This window comes from Psilocybe cubensis, chromosome 3 (assembly GCF_017499595.1).
Source record: "Psilocybe cubensis strain MGC-MH-2018 chromosome 3, whole genome shotgun sequence".
In the NCBI taxonomy this organism is placed as follows: domain Eukaryota; kingdom Fungi; phylum Basidiomycota; class Agaricomycetes; order Agaricales; family Agrocybaceae; genus Psilocybe; species Psilocybe cubensis.
The window spans coordinates 4,110,929-4,132,987 of NC_063001.1; the positions used below are offsets into that span (position 1 = coordinate 4,110,929).

Consider the following 22,059-nt stretch of genomic DNA (forward strand, 5'->3'; position numbering starts at 1 on the left):
AAGACTTACTCATACGCGTTTCAGAGAAAAGAGAGATGTTATGAGGACTCGGAACACGCAAAGGTGGTTGTTATTTTGTTCAGTTATCCAGCAACATGGCTACATTTTATACATTTTGGTAAAGATAAGAAGTTATTAGTAATATAGATTCAATTGTCAACACCCGAACAAGAGCAGGCGAGTTATGTGTGCATCATTTAATATCTTCTTCCTGTACGAAAAAACCTTTCCCATCCCGTTCACGTTCTCCGTCTTCTTATGAAATTACAATCACACTGAATACTTTTGTCAAGGTCAGGGAAAGGTGATCCACACCGCTGTGCAGATGCCAGGTCCCATTTGTTGTCAGAATGATCCTTCAGAAACCACTGGCATTCTGCTGTCTGATGCTACCTCGGCACTTAAGTGTCTCCATGATGTATCTAACGATTTTAAACGTAAAAATTCCCTGGTTTTGCTTCTGGTCTTTCTGCATGGTCGAAGCCGAATAACATGCGATTGCAGAAGGTCCCGTGCTACCATACAGATATTTAGTTGGCCATTTATTTCCACCTTTCCCGAAGAGCACATTCTAAACTTATTTTTCAATAGGACACTGCCTGTCCACCACTGATCCTCGTGTGTGTTTTCCATCAAGCTGATAACATAAATGCATTAGTATGCCATGCTATCAATGAAATAGCTCCGTCAAGTTCAAGTTCGTGTAGACTTCTCAAACGATTCAGGTCGCGCTCCACAAAGTTTTCAATCATGGAAAAGGGAACGAAATCGTGGTATTCACTCCAGATGTTGACCCTGTGGATACATCAAAGCATGGTGACCAACTTGATAATGTGGTCCCCTACCTCGCCGCGTTATACGATGTCATGTGGGTTCAATCTCTACCCATCAAGCCACGGTTCACATAACAGTAAGAGATAAATAAACAGAAAGTAGCACCCGTTTATGCTTTGCATAATTGGAATGAAAACTCATATCTTTTTACTCTAGCAATGACACAGGATGGAGATAGGCAAGTGTTATTGCAATGATTTATTAGCCATTGAAGACTGTCTTTAAATTTTGAATTCATGAAGGTTAACGGAGGTGGTATGATGCCGTAAAGTTGTTGAAGTACATCACTTGCGACGCGGTGGGCTTTTCCTTGTTTTAGATGTCCCCAGTTTGATTAGACAATCGCTAGATTAAGCTCCCTTCCCATCTCCATCTCGGTTTGCTTTTGAAGTGCGAGTGTAGCCGACTTTGCTGTGGCATCATCTGGAAGCTTGAACAATCTCTTCACCACGTCAACCGTGTTAATGAAATACAAGGCATGTCCTCGATCATATGCCTCCTTCTCCTTCTCATACGAGCCAAGGTCGTTGGCATAACAGATCTGTTCTAATGCAAGTCTGTTGAAGCGTTTAATACCTGGACTGTCAATCTGAACACTCGAATTCAGGGAGAATTTGGCACATGCGAAGACATATCTGGAATCATTTATATATGTTAGTCACCTGTTATAGAGAAGGTATTGAAGCATCGTACTGGGCAGCGGCATCATCTATGCGATAGTTGAGAAACTCACTGAGCGTACTGTACTCCTTGTCTGGGGGAGGGTGATTAAAATACTCGATTAACCACTTGATGATGTCCTTTCCTCCATTTCCACCTTTAGAGTCTTCCTCATGAAGCCCTTGTATAACCTGAGTAATCATTGTCTGTAGGGGTGTGACTTTCTTCTTCCGCTCTGATGAACCCATCTCAGAGTCCGGTGGTCTCAGCAAAGAAATGCATTCAGACTGAATGATACGATTCTGCGCGTAGCATTAACTTTATTATTTAGTTCCATAAATAATTTTTTGCTTTAAATGACCCACTGTTTCTTCATCCTGCATCTCCCAAACATCTTGAAGAAAATTAGACTGCGATCCTATACGAGGTGATTATATCTTACCATCGATGATGAATATGAAGGCCATAGTGGCGGACATGAGCTCGAGCCTCCTCTTATCAGCGGCGGGCCACATATACAAAGAAAATCGAGACCAATTGTGATTTACGCCGTGTATCTCCTGTTTCGCAATCTTTGCATGCAACCTAGACCCTCTGTGAAGAATTGCATGAGCAAAGTCGTCCTCTGCAAATAGATTTAGAAGCTTGGTGGTCATCGAAATTACGGATTTCCAGTGTTTGTTTTGCCTCAGCACTGGGATAGTAGAATGCCATGGAAAGCCTGCAGCCGCGGGATGTAACTTGATGCTGTTCTCAGTCATCTTTGCCGAGTTGTTGATTAATAAGCGAGGGAACGACGTAAGCGGCTCTCCAGAGCTTGTGTTACAAGGCGCCAAAATCTCGCGTCTTTGTGTTTCTGATAGGTCCGGACAGCCAGCCATGTAGTCGTATCGATATAAAATAGGAGCGATATAGGACTCGTCCCCCGGCTCTGTGAGATTGACTGCGAAGCTGCGTGAGCACACGCATAAACTCTGAACAGTTTTAAAACAACTAAACACCTACTCATACGCATTAAGGCTCCAACCGTTTAGTTTCCGTTTAAATTTTTTTACAAACTAAACGGAAACGGTAATAAACAGTTTACAAACGTTTATAAACGTTTGTAAACAGTAAGCTCGAGGGTGGCTACAAGGGCAGGCGTTCAACAGCGTTCAACGCATCACTTGTCCTAATGCGGCCCATTTGCCAAGGAATATAATAGTCGGCACCTAATTGGTACAAAAATGTGACCAAAACAAGAGTGCAAATGAGTTAGTTTGGTGTAAAGAATAAAAGATGAATCATTTGATGTAATACGCACCTAATATTGTCCAAAAAAGAGATATACTTTAGCACAAAAATCTGTTACCGTTTGAACCGTTTATAAACGTTTGTAAACTGTTTAACAAGGCTCGTAAACTAAACGAAACGGTAAATGGTATATACGGTTTACAAACGAAAACAAATGAAACGGTTGGAGCCTTAATACGCATTTCCCCGGAGAACATAATGGAGGTTGTTATCTTGTTCAGTTGTACAACGATGCACGTCCACATTTTATACAGTTTGGTAAAGATAAGAAGCCATTAATACGCATTCAGAGTGTGTTGAACATGGGCATTTAACAACCGGACATGAGCAGAAGAGTCAAGTGTGCATCATTTATTATCATCTTCCTGCCATACAAAACGGCCTTCTCCGTTCTATTCAGGTTATACATCTTCTCATAAAGTTAAAATCACACTGGGTGAGCTTTTTCTAGGCCAGAGAAGGGAGACCTGCCCCGCCCTGGAGATGCAAGGTACCATATTTTTGGCAGAATGATTGATTTCTGTGAATCGAACTTCAGGAAATACTGGTATTTTGCCGCATGGGGCCACCCCAGGCACTCAACTATCTCCATGATGTAACTGACGATCGTAAAAGTGAAAAATTCCCTGGCTTTGCTTGTGGTCCCGATTGCAGACCATCCCGTAGCTGCGATGAACCACTAATACCCGCGAGAGTTTTCATATCAAGGTGACAAAAAAAAATGCTTTAGGATCCCATGCCATCGGTAAAATTACTCCATCAACATTGAAGTGTTCTTCTTCTAGAATGAAAACATAAATAATACCCACCTGAATTGGCCTAGGAATCAGCTGACTGAGAGACTGAGATGTGTGTCAAAGAATGTATACGCCTTCCTTCTACCTTTTCAATCATGATATGATTTGCATGAAGATGAAAAGGGCGAGTTGGTGTGCGGGGCCGGGAGCGCGTTCAGTTCATGTCGCATTTCCATCTTATCCATGGTTAAACGTTAAAGGTGCAAGCCTACAATGGATGGGAGCTACTGATAAGAACTCAGAAGTAGAACGGGGGCCTGCCTGGCTGCACATTGTCAGTCATACATCAAGCAAATATACCGATGCCTCAGACCGCCCTTTAGTATCTCATCCTGTAGGTCTTACCGCAAACAAAGAGAAAGTAGAAAAAAAAAAAGAAACAGAAAAAGGGAAAGGAGAAAAGCAGTGTCGAATCAATTAAACACTCTAAAATACAACTTGACGACCCAAACCACATCCAAACCACACCCCAAACACCGTAGAGTTGGTATTGGTATCATTAGCAACCCCCACGATGACGACGACGACGACGACGACCACATACACTTCCATACCCACATTTCCACTTTCGTGATTAAGCGATCTTGACTGTCTAAACCACAACAAAAAAAGGAAAAAAAAAAAAAAAAAAAAAAAAAAAAAAAAACAGGATCAAAGCCAGTCAGCCACAATCCCAAAAAACACAAAGAATGAACAAATAAAAAGATCGACGTACTTTGGCGTATAGAGATTCTACGACTTTGCTAATTTGCTCGATTGTATCGATCGCAGCGCCATATGTGTTCTATCCGCACAGAAGAACGGGGCGTATGTCAGTATAAAAAATAACGATATAGCGATATAATGATAGAGCGATATAGCGATATAATGAGGGAGGACATACGTCAGCTTCAGGTTCGTCGTAGATAATCAGACAGTCCCGTCCCTGATCAAGAACACCGAATAGCGTCTTGTCAAGTATCATCTTCGAGAGCCTATGTGTACATATATCAGCGATCAACATGGTCAGACGAATAACACGCGAAGAAACGAAAAACGAAAAACGAAAAACCAAAAAATAAAAGTAAAATAAAATAAAATAAATAAAATAAAAATAGAAAGAGATAAACGCACTTGCTCTCAACACTCTGCCTCTCCTGCCCAACCTGCTCCGCAACATACCCAATCTCGACGACGGAGTAGGGCTCGACGACGCGCTTGAGGTTGCCCTCGAAGAGCGTGTCGTACAGCTCGGAGAGGTGCGTGCGGATTGTTGGGTCCGATTGGAGTTCTGTGGGAGTGGGTGGGTGGGGTGGGGCGTGGGACGTGGGGGCGTGGGCGTGGGGCGTGGGCGTGGGGCGTGGGATTGGGTCGTGGTGTGTGATGGCGTGGTGTGGGAGGTGGTGTGTAGTGTGTGATGTGATGTGGCATGGAGCGAGGTGTGGTGTGGATAATAGGACGGAAGGAACGAAATAAGACATGGATATGGAAAGACAAAGTCATCAGTAAATATACCACATTATAGCCATAAAAGAGAGATAAAAAATCGAAGAATCAACAACGCAGAAAAAAAGAGAAAAATTAAAAAAGCTGAAAAAGGAAAAGAAAAGGAGCGAGGAGGATATAACACGATACCACGTTAACACGATGATACGATCACCCGCACCCGTACCAAAGCACACGCACAGCGACGGCGCGTTCCGTTGCGCATACGATACATTATGGAATTGTCAGCGGGTCAGGTGTGTCGTGTTGCGCATCGCAATTGTGTGTTGTAGTTGTGCGCGTTGCATTGTATTTGTGTGCTATCCATTATGCATTATGCATTATGCACTACGCGCGTAAACGCTTCGGACCCGCTTGTATGAAATGCCGCGATACGCAACGGAGCGGCTTGGTGGCGATGGGGACGACAGGCAGGGACGATGATGAGGATGGTGAGGGGAAAGCAAGGGGGATGTGGTTTATGATGGTGGTGTAGCTTGCGCAAAACATTCGGAATATAACATGTATCCGAACAAGCCAACCATCCGATCGTATAAGCCGCAAAGGCCATAACCGCGAAACTCGGTGAACTCGCACAAGTTCAGAGTCAAATGCAAGTCGTACGTGTATCCGAAAGAGGGAATGGAAAGACCATAAATGGACTTGACTGGATTCCTCCGAACTTGGCGCATGGCAGAGGCGAGAAACATAGAAACAGAACTTTCCAGAAAACAAAAGAAAAGAAAATAAACGAAAAGAAAAGGAACGAAAAGAAAGACAAGAAAAGAAAGAAGAAAAGGAGAGAAGAGACGAACGTACCCTCGCGATACTCCCTCAACACCTCTCCAAACTCCTTCAGATCTCTCCGCTGATGCGCACGCGCGACGGCACGCATACTCTGCACGTCCCGTGTCTGCGCGTAGCTGTTGGCGAGTTTGAGTGTGAGGAGCGCGTTGACGTCTTCCGGCTTTTAATTTCAAGGTGACGGGTGTGGTGAGCTGATACAAAAAAGGAGGGGAGGGAGAGGAGGGACGTACGAGGTTCAACATGACTTTACACAGTAACATGTACTTCAACGCCGAGAGCGCCTGTCCAACCTGCCCCTGTGCATTCTTACCCTTCTCCGAGTCCCCTCCCACTCCCGGCTCTTTCGCCCCGTCCTCCTTTTCTTTATCCTGAGGTTTGCCGCTTAGACCCTCCTCGCCCGCGGCGCTGAGATTCTCGAACGCCTCGAAGAAGTAGGAGTACGCGGTGCTGTAATCTTTGTCTTCGGCGTGTAGGATCCCGGATTGCATGTCGAGTTGGGATTGGAGGTAGGGTGGGCAGTAGATCGAGTTGGCGGCGGTGCGGGAGGAGGTTAGGGAGGCCTTTATTGTGGGTGGATGGATTTGTGAGTCTGTGTTGGAGGGAGAGGGAGGAAGGAAGGGAGGAGGGAGGGAAAGCGTACCTTTGCCTTTGCCATGTTTCCGATGCCGCGGTATACCCTGCTTTCGAGGAGGTGGACTTCGGTGAGGATCATCTTGTCGTCTAGCTTCTTGAGCTCTGTGAGAAGTGTCTCGATGAGCGCGAGGGCGGGTGTAAATTGCCGTGCTTCGAGTTGACTGGTTTAGTTGGGTTTTTTTGTGAGCTTGGATAGAGGTGTTTGGGATGGGAATACGTACAGCGCAACGAGCCGTGTTTCGAGCGAGTGTTTGAGGAAGATGCGTTTTTCTTGTTTGGCCCATGCGATGTTGTCGGTGAGAGTTTTGATTTGGATTTGTTGGCTGTTTGGAATGGCGGAGAAGAAGTCGAGAAGGGTGCGGACTGGACATCCGAAGTCGTAATTGTTGTTTTGAGAGATCGAGGCAGTTGAAAATCGTCAGTTACATGTAGAAAATACATTGAGAAGGTGTGTGGGGTGGATACGCACTTAGCTTTGCTGTCTTTGCTTTTGCTGTTGAACTCATGAACGCCCGCGAGGCTGTGATCACCTCTGCCAGTCCAGCCGCATACTTCTGGTCCCGATACAACTCTCCAAGTTTGACAAGCGCAGTTTCCTGATCGCGCAGGACTGTAGGATCCGGTGTGGTGTTGGTGCCTGCAGTAGAAGAGGAGGTGGAGGTGAGGATCTGCTTGTAGAGCGCCTCTGCTTCCTTTGGGTTTGATTTGGCGAGGGTGTCGGCGCGCGCGAGGAGGTCGGAGACGGAGGTCGAGGTCGAGGTAGACGCCATGGATGTGGTGGAAGGAAGTTGAGAGATGAGGAGAGATGGAGATTTGCAAGGGGGACACGCGTCGCACCCGTGGGAAAATCAGAGCTGACGCGTCGCCTGCCTCTTTCTTCAACTCTTTCTCATTTCTCTCTCTTGTCGACTATTCCTGGGTTTCTCGTATAAAACATATAATCCTTCGATAATCAGCTTATAACGTACAAGATGGCCGACGAAGTAGTTCTCCCGATCCCGAACCTCGAACTTCCTGAAAAGCTCTTCATCCTCTCCAACCCTGCCCTCAAACACCTGCACGACGAGGCACGCCGTGTGCTCCTCGAGGGTCTCAAAGCAGATCGTGCGTTTCCCTTCCTCATACATACTTGCAGCCCACTTACATGAATTTGCGTACCTATACACACACAGAGATGGGCCCTTATTACCGCACACTCACGTCGTCCCCGTCATCCCCGCTCCCGCTGGACGCTGCGCTACTGGAGAGTATGGAAGCGGAGAACAAGGCGGAGCTGGAAAAGCTCGATGAGCGTCTAGCAGAGGCTGAGAAAACGGAGGGCGAAAGCGAGATCTCGGACGCGCTCAAGGCGCGCGCAAACTATCTGACGAGGATCGGAGACAAGGTGAGCCTCGATCCCTCTGCTGGCGTATGTATGCGTCTAACGTTGATTGATACGTGTGTGTGTACAGGAGAAGTCGTTAGCGGCACAGAGACTTGCGTTGGAGAAGACGCCTGGACTTGGGTCGAGGATCGATATCACGCTCACGATTGTGCGCATTGGGTTTTTCTTCAACGATAATGCGGTTATAACCACCAACATGGCCGATGCTGAAAAGTGTGTTTTCACCCTCTGTCCCTTATTCCCATCCTCATCTTACCCTACCTACCCACAGACTCATCGACGAAGGCGGCGACTGGGACCGCCGCAACCGCCTCAAAGTCTACCGCGGCCTACACCTCCTATCCACCCGCCAATTCAAACGCGCCGCCGACCTCCTCCTCGACGCACTAAGCACCTTCACCGCCTCCGAGCTCCTCTCCTACACCCGCTTCGTCGAGATGACCGTCATCGCCGCCGCGCTCGTGCTCGGCAGAGTCGATCTGCGGAAGAGAGTGATGATGGCGCCGGAGGTTGTGCAGGTTTTGCCGGACGTGCCGATTTTGGGGGAGTTGGTGGGCAGCTTTTGGGAGTGCAAGTATGATAAGTTTTTTATTGCGCTGGGTAGGTCGTCGGTTTATGTTTGTCCGCGGGGTTTTTTTGTACTGAGTGGGGTGAAGCTACGCTGGAACAGACGCACCTTTTGCCTTCGCGTACGCTCTCACCGCATGCGCGGTTCTATACACGGGAGATGCGTATCCGCGCATACACACAGCTATTGGAGAGCTATCGGAGTTTGACACTGGAGAGTCTAAGCGCTGCGTTTGGAGTAAGCGTCGAGTTTGTCGATAGGTGAGTTTTCTTTTCCTTTCTTTACCTCTCTTCGTTTTTCTACGGCTGCTTCAACTTACTAACCCACACCCTCACCCTCACCCTCACCCCACCCCGTCTAATAACACACCCCCAGCGAACTATCCCATCTAATCGCACTCTCGCGCCTCCCCGCCAAAATCGACAAGGTGCACCGGATCGTGAGCACGACGCGCCCGAGCCTTAAGAATGCGCAGTATGAGGTTGTGGTGAAGAAGGGCGATGTGTTGTTGAATCAGGTGCAGAGGTTGAGTAAGGTTTTGTATTAGCGAGTGGGATTTTTTGTGTTGGTCTTGTTGGATGGGTGGGGAGGAGGAGGGGTTTGGTTTTTTCATTTTTTTTTTCTTTTTTGTTTTATGTTGTGTAGATACAGGTAAAGTGTCCCCGTGAAATATAGGACAATCATTTCAAGAGTCTATGCGCGCTAGTGTGTGCGCTAGAAGCCCAAAGGCGATGTAGAGCCGGACGCCTCCATTCACTAAGATTGGGCTCATCAGGAACCAGCACCCCCTTAGGTAAGCAAAAGTTGGCTTACCTCCGAACCTTTTCAACCCTTCTGCACTCACACTATTCTACATTTTTGAACCACAGATATGTAGGTTATGCTTCTTTGAACACATCTGTGGTTTTTTTTTTCAAAAAAATTTTGATCTCAAGAAGTTATAAAGATTTTAATTTTTTTCCTTTTTTTTTAGTCTAACACGTCAGAAATGGTGTTTTCTCGAGTTTGGGAGATTTTCGAAAATTTGACAATGTTCTTTTGGCCGCTTATATAATGGTACACGTGACCACACGTGACAATAAGTCACGCCTAAGTAATACCTCTCAGACTCATTATGGACTTCCAGAGACTACAATTTGACCTCTGAGGTGTAATTCTATTATTGTGGGCATAAAGGCTAGTAGTAAGGATTGTATATGCACATTTATGAATTTTTTTTTTTTAAACTTTTTGTCTGAAACCATTTTCCGTCAACATAACTTTTGATTTTTTTTTCGAGCTGGATTTTGGCCGCTCTTGGCGCCAAGCCCATTGATTACGTAAGGGTGCTGGTTTCTGATGAGCCCAATCTTAGGACTGTGAGATGATTCTTATGTCATGACGGCGTTTCTAAATTCTATAAGTATCAGCCGTTTAGTCTCTTAAATCTTGACACAACCCCTCAGCTACGTACATTCATTGTCAACGTATGGATAACAACTTCACTTACAACATTGGTGAGCAGTTGGTTACATGTGCAGTTGGTGAAGATGAGCGTTCTCATTGAATTTAAATTATAGAAAGGGTAGTAAACCCTGTACGTGGCAAGGCACTGGAGGGAGGACCATGTGCGTGTACCCTGCTGTCCATGTAGACTCTACCAAACCCATGAGAACCCATAGTCCCCCCTTACAAATGTCCGCGCCACTGTGAGCTACCATTTACTCTATTCAACGTCATTCCCGATCAACTCATATGTTCTACGACGTTGTTGCTTGCTTTGATCTCCTCATTAGACTACCTCCCTATAGGTGCCTGGCCTCGCGACTTGATATATGATGCGCTCCCCGGTGGGGGGAACTGGTACACTCACTTTTTCGATGCGCTCGCGCGCAGTAGAGGGCGGGAAGTGACGCATGCGGAGATATTGGAGAATGAACAGGCGTATGCGGATGCTACCAATCTGATTTTTTTCGCTTGCGACTCGCTTTATGCTGCTACGGTTAATGTTGGTTTGAGTTCTGCTCCTATTGCTCCTTGCATGACTATAGTTTTTTCTCAAGATTTTTTTTTCAGGGGTATCAAGTGGATTCGGAGGGGAATGTATGCAGTGAACGCATCCCGATTATTATTTTGGGCCTTCCGAATAAGCCTCCCAGGGATGATCAGATCGAACTCGTGCTGGAGTTGTTGCAAATGAAAAAGGAGGATCTGATCAAGATCAGGCTCCCGTAATACTGTTCAGGTGTAAGCGCAGAGGGTGATAATTAATAGTATGAGAGCGTCAATTTTTGCAAATGTTATGAATTTTATTGTCGAAGCGTCTGGTATCTGTATCAAAGGAATGAAGCGTAGTAAAATGTTGGTGGGAGTGGTAATCGGCAAAATAATCAGGAGATGATTCGCAAACCAGTCTTTTTAGCTTATTGAGCTGGCTCCGCTCATTTTTTCACAAGTTGCCATTTGGTACATAAGGAGGTGGTGGGGGTAGAAATTTGTGGAACGCGCAACGTAACGCCGAACATTTATTGGCAGTTGGAAAGTGAATCGGCGAAGGGCGGCGAAGGGATGTAGTGTACAAAAGAGTTGTTATCCGGAGAAGTTATGAGGGAGGTCGTCATCACCGACATCAACTAACACTCACAATCATTTTAATTGAACGGCAGGTTGAGATGGTGCTTTGGGGTTTTTTGACAGTGGTGAGACCAACACCAAGCGTGATGCAATTGCTTTGTACGACTTGTACACCCGGCGATGAGCAAACAACGCTGTTTTGCATAAACACAAAGGTACTACACAACGTCTGCATACAATACGGAAGAGGATAGGGGGCAAAGATAGGCACCGAAAACATACTCCTCCGTGATCACCAAATCCGGCTTAATCCCCTTCCTGTATTTGAGCGGGCAGTCTGGGAGGATATTGCACCGTTTGTGGAGCAGCACACCATTGAGTATGTACAACTCGTTGAGCTCCCCTCCTGAAATCTTCTCGAACAGCAGAGCGTACCACTTCGTGTTGACAACGCATTCAAGGTTGCGCTGTCCATGCACGATTTGATGCCAATAGAGGTCTAGATGACTCGGGGTAAGAGCGTCTCGGTGTGGGCGAAGGTCGGGATGTAAATGGGATTGATGGTACGTAGATAACAGGAACTGGGTGGACGTGAGGATATCACGAGAAATGTGGGTGGTGTGTGCATGATTTTGTATTAAGAAGGAAAGAAAACTCACCGCACACCTCATCTTGCATCTTGTCCATCCCATACACATCCTTCCAGACAGGCAATTCCACGTCAAATTTGCGCAGAGCATCGTTACCGTCGTGCGTCAGTCTGTGTAGGTCGTTATGATAGCCAAATCAATGAACGCATAGTGTGAAAGAAGAGAAACACGGACAGACTGCCTCTATCACTCTAATCTCCGTTTTGGGTTACAGACAGGGTACTGTATACATCGTACATGTACAGAAGCCGTTATTCTTGCGTTATGTGTATGCACCAGTTATCCCTCTTCAAATATGAAGAGGCCGTGGAGATATTGAGTGCAAGGAGGGAGTTTTGATAGGGGGTCCTTTAAATCAGACATGTCAGTTACAATAAAACAGGAACCAAAAGGACACATACTAATAGCGAAGGATCATTTGTGGAGGTGAAGCTGAAGCAAGTTGAGACGAGACAGACGACGCGATTCGCGGATTAGTCAGCCAGTGATGTTCGCGCGCTCGGGCCATGCCTACCAGCCTTGCCCTCTTAACTTGTGGGCGACGCGCACATTCTACGCATTACCAGCATCGAACGGATTAAAGAAGTGTTATAATTCGATCCAGGAACTTATTTTTTCTTACAGGAATCAAGCCTCCTTATTGGTTGTACAAGTTGAACGGGAGCACGCGGCTCATAATAAACACTCTGACGCATTACCTCTGTACGCACCATTAGTCAAGGCACTCAACAATTGGTAAGTATACATCTTCACTTGAGCTATTCATTAACGGAGCACGGTGTGTGATACACCAATGGAGGGCGTGACTGGTGGTGCACTACCTGTTTGCAGCGGGGAGGCATCAGAAGGTGGAGTGTGCGGTTCCGTGATGGAACGAGTACTGCAATTGTAGAGCAAGGGTAGGTGTTGAGTGTAACGAAAAAGAGATGGGGACTGTGGAAGGGGGATTTAGGGTTTATGGTGAGATTTGTGGCCTTACGCACTCGCCCACCCATCAAGATATACCGCTTCAAAGCCATCATCATGACCTATCGCACCCCAACCCACGCCTCACTCCCCTATAAATGAACGCGGGTGACAGTCACTTTAACGAGAAAAATGGCATGGGACGCACTACTAATATAGACTGAATAACGGGCAGCGGGGAGAAGCCATTCAGTCACTCACACCCACTCTTACATACCCTTTCCACCTCAAAAACATCATACAACCTTCCCACACCCTGCACCTGCACCTGCTCACCCACAAACGCGTCATTTCTCAGTGGTTTTTCCCCCACTTATCATGAAAATCTGTACACGCCAACATCGGGGCCGACACCTGCACACGCATACAACCCGTCGGCATCTATGGAATTTGGCTGAGGATGTTGTATTGGGAAAGCAAGCACAGTATGCGTACCTCATTTTTTAGTACCTTACCAGACCTTACCCGGTCAGTTATACTGCATAGTCACACGCATGTCCGATATCAGCGAATGAAAAGACGGTCACAGGTGCTCCTTCATCTCATTCTCCCGCAGGTCACGGAAGAATACACAATAATTGTGTCGAAATAACACGCCGAAACCGCATAGTGTGAGACTTTTGAATTTGTACGAAGCCTGCTAGTGTTGTGTGCTGTCAACATTGTGGATCCAGTGTTAGTTAGCCGTTTGGGGATAGATAACATGAGAAACGGATGTATATTATTACCGTCACAGGATCCCCCACGTATTCCAGTGGTACTATCATCTTACTCTAGAAACCATGTTCAACGACTCGGAATCACATAACCATGTTCAAATTGAAGACCTCATCGAAAACGCATTCGAGGAAATCGATCCAGCTCCCTCCTTGATACGAATAATTAACAATCACCCAGGATACGAAGACATCGAGTTCCTCATCGTTGATGCCTACATCAGAGCCATAGAGCGGATGCCCTCTCGTGGATACGCCCTCCCCAAGGCCCTCAAAAAACTCGAGGCGATCTCCGCTGACATAGACAATGATCTTGCCAGCACGGTCTACTTCAACGCGGACTTTAGCAACGTGGAGGCAAGCGAGTATGGCCCAAAGAACAAGTTTCTGATGCACAGCTTTATATCGGGCTTGTCTATCAAGCACAACTTGGCTCAGACCACCACCATGTACGCGTTGATTGAAAAGGGACTCGATCCGGACGGTGCAAGACAGAAATGTGAAAGCTTCAGCGGGATAACCAATGAGATATTTGTGGTTGGAGCATGTATACAAGTTCTCCTCGCAGGTTCCGTATTGATTTCCGAGAGCGCTGGTCCAAATTACCGCACGACGGCCGACATAGTGGCTAGACAATTAAAGAGCAGGATGGAGGAGGGTGTGGTCAAGGAAAAGCATGCACATGCAGTTCTCGAGGTTTGTCGATCATTTTTGAACTATATCCAGAGCGTATGTTGGCTAATTTCCATATGTTAAAGTTGGCAATCGCCCATGCGGACTCTGGGTTACTCGCTAATAACGATCGTGATGATGTGTGGACGCTTCTATTTCCACCTCCTTCCACACATTGAATTCCCTTTACCACACGTTCAGGAACATCGAATGACATTTGCTAGGTTCTGTATTACTATCTGGCAGTAAATGGCGCTATCTTGAGTCAATGTGTACAGCATTTTTGTAGGTAAAAGATTTGGTCCTGGTCATCATTTCAGGATTGTAAGCGAGATAAGGTGTGTGTGTTGAGAGTATAATTGTTTACTCCCCCATTGTGGGCTACGGTTGATTAAATTCAACACAAAATATGGAAGCAATTCAGTCTAATCATCGTCCGTACACACTGAGTATGGTCTAATAGCTTTTAACATTCTAAGCAACGGTGTTTCAAACTTTCATTATTCTTAGATTACCATATACCTGCTGTATAAAAGGCAGATACAGGAAATAGAGTTCAACCCATCATTCAGTCTGCAAGCTGGTCTTTGGACAAGAAAAGATTTAATACTTACCCCTCCTCCGTATATTCTCGCCTAGTATTCTGAAATTCGATATCAAGACATATATCTATGGTATGTAGTGAACCAAATTTGAAGTCATGATAACAACCCACTTAACTATGATGACTATTAGATGAATTTCACGACGATTTCTATCCTACTGTACATATTCTGTCTGGCCCAGGCATATCCAACAGACAACACCCACAGAATCAACTGCCACATCAGCGATTCTTTGTACTGTGGAGATTCTCCTAATGGAATCCGTCATATTCAACCCCAATACGACTTCGGAGAACTTGTCTGGCTAGAGCGTCGCATCTCTAGGGCAAAGAAAGATGCGAATTCAGCATCCCGGCTGGAACGAAAGAAGGAAGCAAAGAAGCAAATCAGGAAAGCCAGAATGAATGCAATATCAGGACACAGAGGTAACGGAGTAGGGCTTCATGCTGTCATACACTCTGCAGTGCAGAGAAAGAAACAAGAGTTGAAAGATGTTGCCAATGCAAAGCATTCTAAGATGAAGGCGGCTGGGGCAGAACATCGCAGAACCAAAGGACTACCCCCAAGGACCGCTCATTATGACTCATGTTCCAGGATTTTCGGATGGCTCTGGTAAGTATCGATACATCTCTCTTCTGGTTGTAGTCTAAGAAAGGCTTAGTGTTCGACCGGATCTTCATTTTACTGGAAAGGCCGTACGTAAAGCCAACTTTGACTCGCACATAAGGGTAAACGGAAAAGTGAGTGTACAATATTTACCACCAGATAAAATACAAATAATTTGGGTCTGATAGAATCAGCGGCCTGTTAGAATATTTAATAACTATGTTCACAAAGATCCTGGAAGTTCTGGAACGACACGTCCTATTGGCATTATGAGTGGTAATGGACATGAATTTCCCTTGTCAGGCGGAACTTCAGGCGTACAGGTGCGGAAGAGCTATAAAAGTAATCCTGTCAGGATTATCTCCCAGACGGATGCCGGTGAGAGCTACGTATCCTTTATGTGGTGTTGTCGCTTAATCACTACTGCGTATATGAAACCAGCTGGAGAGCACTACCACGTGGGTGTCGTTGCTCACGAGCAGTCAAGACTACCTACCCATCCCGCCAAAGATGACCATTTCCAGATTCACCCCGATAATGATTGAACTTTGGAGTTCGGTGCAACATATGATACTGACGACTTACAATTGAAAACACGACACATGTATAGTATTGTTGCCTAATAGTTGGCTCTGTGGGTGGGGTGAAACAATGAAAACGTCAACTTTAACAATCAATGCTGAGCTCGAATCCATTTGTTCGGATACATGGCTTTCTACAGTCATCCCATTAATACAGAGGTGGAATACTAATAACAAGTCGCACCCAGCATCTACGTTCTGCCACACGACAACGAGAACAAACACGACACTTACGCACATCCCCATTGCTCCTTCCGGCGTTGCGTCAATCGCCAAACCAATCCCTGCAGCAATATACTTTAAAAGGAATGTGAAGAAGCGAGCGTTGAGTGCCGTACCGGCTGGACACGAGCGGAGAGATGGATTGCGATACTTCTAGAGGGTGCGGATAGTGAGTAGATACAGGCAAAGATGGGAATGCAGGCGGTTAAGCGCATATATGGGAGGAAAAGGATGGACTGGGCAGCGGGGCGAGCCCAAGTTCGAGAGTAGTGGAAGAAAGAAGCGGGATAAGCAGTAATGATCGCTCACCAGCACCGAGATAGCCACAGAATCCAGTGAGCGGGTAACACCGGGAAAGAGATGTATGCGAATGTGTGTAGGTTTGTGCGGTCTCGTAGCCATCGTGGGAGGGTGGGTGGCCGTTGATGTATTGGGTGTCCATATCGAGCTCGATGTTGTGTTTCTGTATGTCCCTAAACGGCCGCTCACATTGTTGCTCCTGGCGCTAGCAATAGACATCTTGCACATCAACAGCCAGCTTCTTTCCGCAGCACGGTGACCTCGTCATAATTCCTCTGTCCTCCTCCTCTGCCATCAGATCGTTTCCTCGCGTCTCGAATCGTCACTGGTTGAAATGGGAGCAGCGGTATCGTAATAGATTCGGGATGCGGTGGGGTCGTATTGGATTAAGTAACAATGCAGAGACGTCAAGGAGGCTGTGGTGGAGTTAAAAGTGTAGGTAGACACTGTCTCGTAACGCGCTGCTGTACCAAAGGTTAGCGACAGCGGGCCTCAGTTTCCATTCAACGCCGAACGGGGTACCGCAGAAATTGGGGTAGCCATTGAGTATCCAGAAAATCGCGACTGATGACAAAAGGTTCCACACTCCATGCTCCTGTGCGTGGGACCGCAATCATATCTCATTAAATACTCCCAGCGGCCAATGATTTTACTTGATTTATGTTTCAGTCCCTATGTTTGTTGCAAACACCAACCATGCTTCTGAAGCCACGCTGGAGGTTTAGAAATTATCTCGCTGTATACTTCTAGTGTGTTACTACACTTTCAAATATTCACACAGGGCACCATTAGTGCGAAGATCATTCTGCATGCTACATTTTTATTATATGATTATATCACTCCAACCATTTTTTGCCGAAGTATCATAGCCTCATTCTCAACGGATCGCTGGGGCAATGTGCATCCACACATTCTAGAGCGTACATTAGACTACATACCGTGAATCAATTTGGAGGATTGTGAATTTACAAAAGATAATGTCGATGGTATTGGGCTGACCACACGTGGAAGTGGATCTCGGTGATTGTATTGTTATGGTGCTCCTAAATTGGATGACCTGGATAGTGTGTACGGTTCTGAACTTCCAGGAAACTTGTGACATCATTCTTTTATTTAACCCCAGGGTTTGCCTGCAGATATTTTTGGCTGGAGCGTGATAGACTTCTCTCTTGGAGTATCTAATTATACCTGTTTCCGTTGCTCCTGACAAAGTATCACACGATGTTTTCCTGTTTTATGAATTTTGATTCTGTCGATGCTTGTATCGAAACAGGTATATAATGTTCAAAATTACAAATCCTTCACCTCATTTTCTTCCTAACGGTAGGTTTGTAGCTGTTCTACGCCTGGGTAATTTTTGTGTGAAGTATTGGTTCCGATGGAGTACAGTTTTGATGATGCGAATTTTGGATGGTATACGCTCCATATCAACAAATTTGATGGTATCTTTTGATAGACTTGAGCATGGATCAGTTCTTCCTTTTGTAAGAGATATTTTTGTATATAATATGCGAATTAGTTTTTGACGTTGACTATCCCCACAACCATGGGTACTCAATCCTCAATTACTCGAGCTGAATATACTGAACGTAGTATCCTTGTCAATGCGCCTATGCTTCAAAACTTCTTGATGGGTACCGGTCATTCGCTGTTTTCTTTTACTTCAGCAGTGTAATGCAGCGCGTTATAGGGATTTATACTGTCATTTATGCGTCGACTCTGCATATATGTTGTATGTATCCTCTCTAACGGGATATCAGCAATCTAACGTACTCATTTTGCAGTATCAAGGGGTCAATCAAGCGCACGAGTTGTCGTCCTCACAATCTCTTTGCTATACATCATAATCCTGGCAAACTGGATTTTTCACTGGTATAATCTTGACTGTATATCAATTCTTCACAATCTCGACTTCGACTTTTGGAATGACTCAGGACCCGTCTGGCTGAACCCAGCGTCGGAAACGTTATTTGATACATCGTTGATTATACACGATAGCCTATTGGTGAGGGAAGGTCAATATCTTTAGCAATACGGCCTACTGAAGCAAAGTATGGAAGATTTGGCGATGCTACCATGTATGGGGACAGTCATTCAAAGTTACAGCTGTACCTCTAATGCTGTTGATTGCGGAGTCCGGTACGTGACGACACTCAGAGGGATAATCAAACATAATCAATAATGTATATTTCAGCTCTCTTTATTTTGCATATTTTAAGTATCGACAATATCTTCGTATTTGGCGAGGCAAACTTTCTCACTTGGACAAACGATTTGACGATATCATCCATGGCGGTGTGTATCGGAACAACAATGTTAACCACAAGTCTTATTGCATGCAAAATAATATTATCATCGCGGAATACTACATGGTCAAGAGGACGATATCGTCGTATTGTTATCATCATCATCGAATCGTCCTCTGCAACCTCAGTTTGCCTTTTGCTATGGACAATATCAAGATTCGCTGCACCTACGAATGCATTTCCCTCATTCTCCCTGGCTCAACTACAAAATTTTTCTTCCACATTATTGCTCGTAATACCGGTATATGCTATCTTTTGGGATTGGTACTAAATGATCTAACATCAACTCTAACAGGGTATTGCGCCAACGCTGATGGTGCTCAGGCTGGCCACTTTCAATGACCACAAAACAGATTCGACTACAGTTACACATATATTCGGTCTCTATTCAGATTTCGACAATTGACAGAGCGAGGAGGATGCTTCAGCTCAGTTAAGGAACAGTGATAACCTCTAGGTATGTCCCCAATACTACTGCGCAGAGTACCATGGGACTTTTAGGAATGCTCGAGGTTAAGGAGGAGCGACAGTGAGTGGATACGAAGTATTAGCCTCTGGAATTTGTATATCATTGCATAAATTCGATTCGTGTGTCCAACGACGAGCCAGATAATGTGTGCTGGGCTCCCTTTGAATAAATAAACCAATCGAAGCATTGCCTCGCTCTTTTTAAATTCCTAACATCAATTCCTACTCTAAACCGCCCTGTCACACACTCTCCCGATCTTTCTACACACACACCATCCTATCTTCAAATCACTGCATATAAAATTCCCAGGCACCAATCCCACACCATCTCCATCCTCATCCTCATGCGTCGAAGTCCCCCCGTTCTGCCCAAGGTTCCAACTTTACGGCAGATGCGCATGGAGGCCCACCGACCCGCTCGCATGTATCACCGTATTGACACGCGTCCTTTGCTTGGAGATGAAATGCCGACAGGTCGACGTATGTCTATCTAGTGGTAAAAAAACAAGTTGCGAGTCAGGCCGATGAATATATGTCTTGAAAATTTCTGTTTTGAACCTGTCACTTAAAAACCTAGATGTAACGAATGAAAATTCCTGTTTTTGAACTCATCACTTAAAAACCTAGATGTAACGAAAAGGTACGCGTTTTGTGACAAAGAACCGAACGTAACCATGGGATTTGAGAGGAGACGAGACGATACAAGGCGAATCATGACAGATGATGGGTCGAGGTATGTGAATTTACATTGCAATGTGCTGTGCTGTAGCGATTTTAGTTGACACACAAGGACAGTGAACAGTGTGAGCAGAGATTGCAAAGGCGGGTTATTCATTGGCTTTGAAATCATATATACACAGCATCCAGTTACTACAGTACCGTTTTGTTGTAGCCTACACCCAATCAACATTATAAACTCCAAAAACTAAATACGCATTCCCACACGTAGCATCCATACCTATACACGAGTCAACATCAACACATTATAAAATAAAGGAAAAACAGAAACATACCGCCGACTTTCCCATTTCCATCTACGCAGTTTGTGAATATTCACTGAATAGTTTACGAAACATCCACACAAGGCGATGACGCTGCGCCAGCCGTCTGGTGGAGGTTTGACCCGCCGATAGCCGCGTCGCCTGCGGTGCAGAATACGACGTTGTCTCCGGGCACGGTGAACGCGTTATTGGGGATGCTGGCGAGGTAATTGTAACATTCTACGGTGTTGGATATGTCTGCGGTTATGAATGTGGCAATGACCATAGACCATGGTTCAACATAACCGCCTGTATACCGTGTACCTCAAAGTATTAACATAGGCTGGAATTTGGAGAGCGGTAGAGGATCTATGGGCAAACATTTCTTGTTGTCGGTGATAAGAGAAACCACTCACAAATCGTTAAAGCAAATCGCGCACATATACGTCGTCTCCGGCACTTGCGGGAATGGACCGTATTTAACACGTCGCTTCCTCGACTTGCGGAGGACTTGGCACAAATTGGAGTGTGTAGACCGGTACGCGATTCCAGAATGAACTAGTTGACGCATATACGTGACTAACTCGTGTGTGTGCATGAAACGAAAGAAGCAGACGAGACTGAAAGCGAGACATAAGCGTATTTATCTCATAAGAGACAGACACAACCCAACAAAGAGTCAGTCCGAAAAGCCAAATGGACGATGAAGGATCGGACAAGACACTGGTCGTAGTGAGAATGGAGAGGTGATGTGGGTGGTGGGAGGGGTGACAATCACGCCAAGGAAGGTGAGGGAAGGAAACGATAGAGGATGGGATTGGTTTGTCCTGGGAATCTGTTCGAGGAGCACAAAGGGTTACAAAACGGCACGCACCGACTCATCAACATTTGGGTTCAAGCCCATCGCTCACACCGCCTCACCCGCACCATCAACCTCACCATTGCCCTCGCTGATGCTACCGCAACCCCTGCGAACAGGAACCATTCGATCTGAGTATCCCATGACCTCGGAGAATACAAGTATAAGTCACCCACATCCCATCGACACCAATGTGCACAAAAACCGAGTCATGTTATGGCCCTTCAGTATTGTTGTATGCATACGTGCGGAATCGCCCACTTCATCCTGCACTATGACCAAGGGAGAATACAGTACATGTACATGTATTCATCGGGAGAGGCCGCGGCGGGCAAAGAAACGATGTGGATGCGATGGAGAATGCAAAGATCGGTGGAATTACTTGGGGGTATGGAGAGTGGAGAGTGGAATAGGGAGTGTTAGAGGGTCACTCACATACACGCCTCGCCCCTTAATAAACTATCTTCAAAACGTCCTGGGACGAGGTGCCACCAGACGAGGATGGGGGGAGGGGGCTCAAGCGGGAGCTCGGTTGGCGAGCGAGTCGAATTCACTTGAAAAGAACATGATCCTTGTCAATTAAGTACAACATCATCTATCGTCCAAGTAAACTTCTCTTATATTTCAATGAGCATCGACAACCACATCGTGGCGGAGTGGGAATGTGGAGGTTGGCGCGGGTGGTGTGGATGAGGATAAGAATGGGTGGATCGCGGAGAAAGTGGGTGAGACAGAGTAGGACTTTGTGTTATCGGTGACGGAAGATGATTCGAATGTGCGGTGCTGAGTGGCTGGGCGTTGGCATTCTGTTCTGCGAAGGCGTGAGCTAATGCGATAGGAAAGGTCGCGGAGAATAAAACACACGCTGTTGTCTTCCACTTGGAACGTTCAAGGTGGCGGTTATTTCAACCTGTGGTGGAATTGACAAAAGCCATCAAAACTCCGCCCTAAACACCCGTCGCCACGACTTCTCGCTTCATTAGCGAATCGCCCCAGCTATCAATATCAGACCACACAACATGCTTAAGCCCTTTTATATCCGTCAACGCTGCTCAAGAACCTGTGCCATACCCTTCGCCTAATGAGAAACGGGAGGAAGTGGAGGTGGTGCATAACCTAGGGTGAAGAGCAGGGG

General features: G+C 45.9%; 4 protein-coding genes across 4 annotated transcripts; 2 read left to right on the forward strand and 2 right to left on the reverse strand.

The window, feature by feature from the left end:
* Positions 1 to 1,168: 1,168 nt before the first annotated feature.
* Positions 1,169 to 2,375, reverse strand: JR316_0004126 (Terpene cyclase aneC; the record flags this gene model as incomplete). Its single annotated transcript, XM_047889895.1, has 4 exons — positions 1,169 to 1,469; positions 1,528 to 1,796; positions 1,860 to 1,912; positions 1,937 to 2,375. The coding sequence occupies 4 exons, from the start codon at positions 2,373 to 2,375 to the stop codon at positions 1,169 to 1,171; spliced, it is 1,062 nt and encodes a 353-aa protein (XP_047752269.1).
* A 1,163-nt stretch (positions 2,376 to 3,538) lies between these two features.
* JR316_0004127 (putative 26S proteasome regulatory subunit rpn6) lies at positions 3,539 to 7,258 on the reverse strand (the record flags this gene model as incomplete). The annotated part of the gene is made up of 10 exons (XM_047889896.1): positions 3,539 to 3,568; positions 4,062 to 4,172; positions 4,300 to 4,368; positions 4,468 to 4,558; positions 4,698 to 4,854; positions 5,868 to 6,015; positions 6,086 to 6,415; positions 6,496 to 6,649; positions 6,710 to 6,851; positions 6,958 to 7,258. 10 exons carry the CDS (start codon positions 7,256 to 7,258, stop codon positions 3,539 to 3,541), a joined length of 1,533 nt encoding a protein of 510 aa, XP_047752270.1.
* Positions 7,259 to 7,459: 201 nt separating this feature from the next.
* JR316_0004128 (26S proteasome non-ATPase regulatory subunit 6) lies at positions 7,460 to 10,654 on the forward strand (the record flags this gene model as incomplete). Its single annotated transcript, XM_047889897.1, has 7 exons — positions 7,460 to 7,592; positions 7,661 to 7,872; positions 7,940 to 8,085; positions 8,144 to 8,472; positions 8,529 to 8,700; positions 8,816 to 8,975; positions 10,496 to 10,654. The coding sequence occupies 7 exons, from the start codon at positions 7,460 to 7,462 to the stop codon at positions 10,652 to 10,654; spliced, it is 1,311 nt and encodes a 436-aa protein (XP_047752271.1).
* A 2,737-nt stretch (positions 10,655 to 13,391) lies between these two features.
* Positions 13,392 to 14,176, forward strand: JR316_0004129 (uncharacterized protein; the record flags this gene model as incomplete). The annotated part of the gene is made up of 2 exons (XM_047889898.1): positions 13,392 to 14,021; positions 14,084 to 14,176. 2 exons carry the CDS (start codon positions 13,392 to 13,394, stop codon positions 14,174 to 14,176), a joined length of 723 nt encoding a protein of 240 aa, XP_047752272.1.
* Positions 14,177 to 22,059: the final 7,883 nt, after the last annotated feature.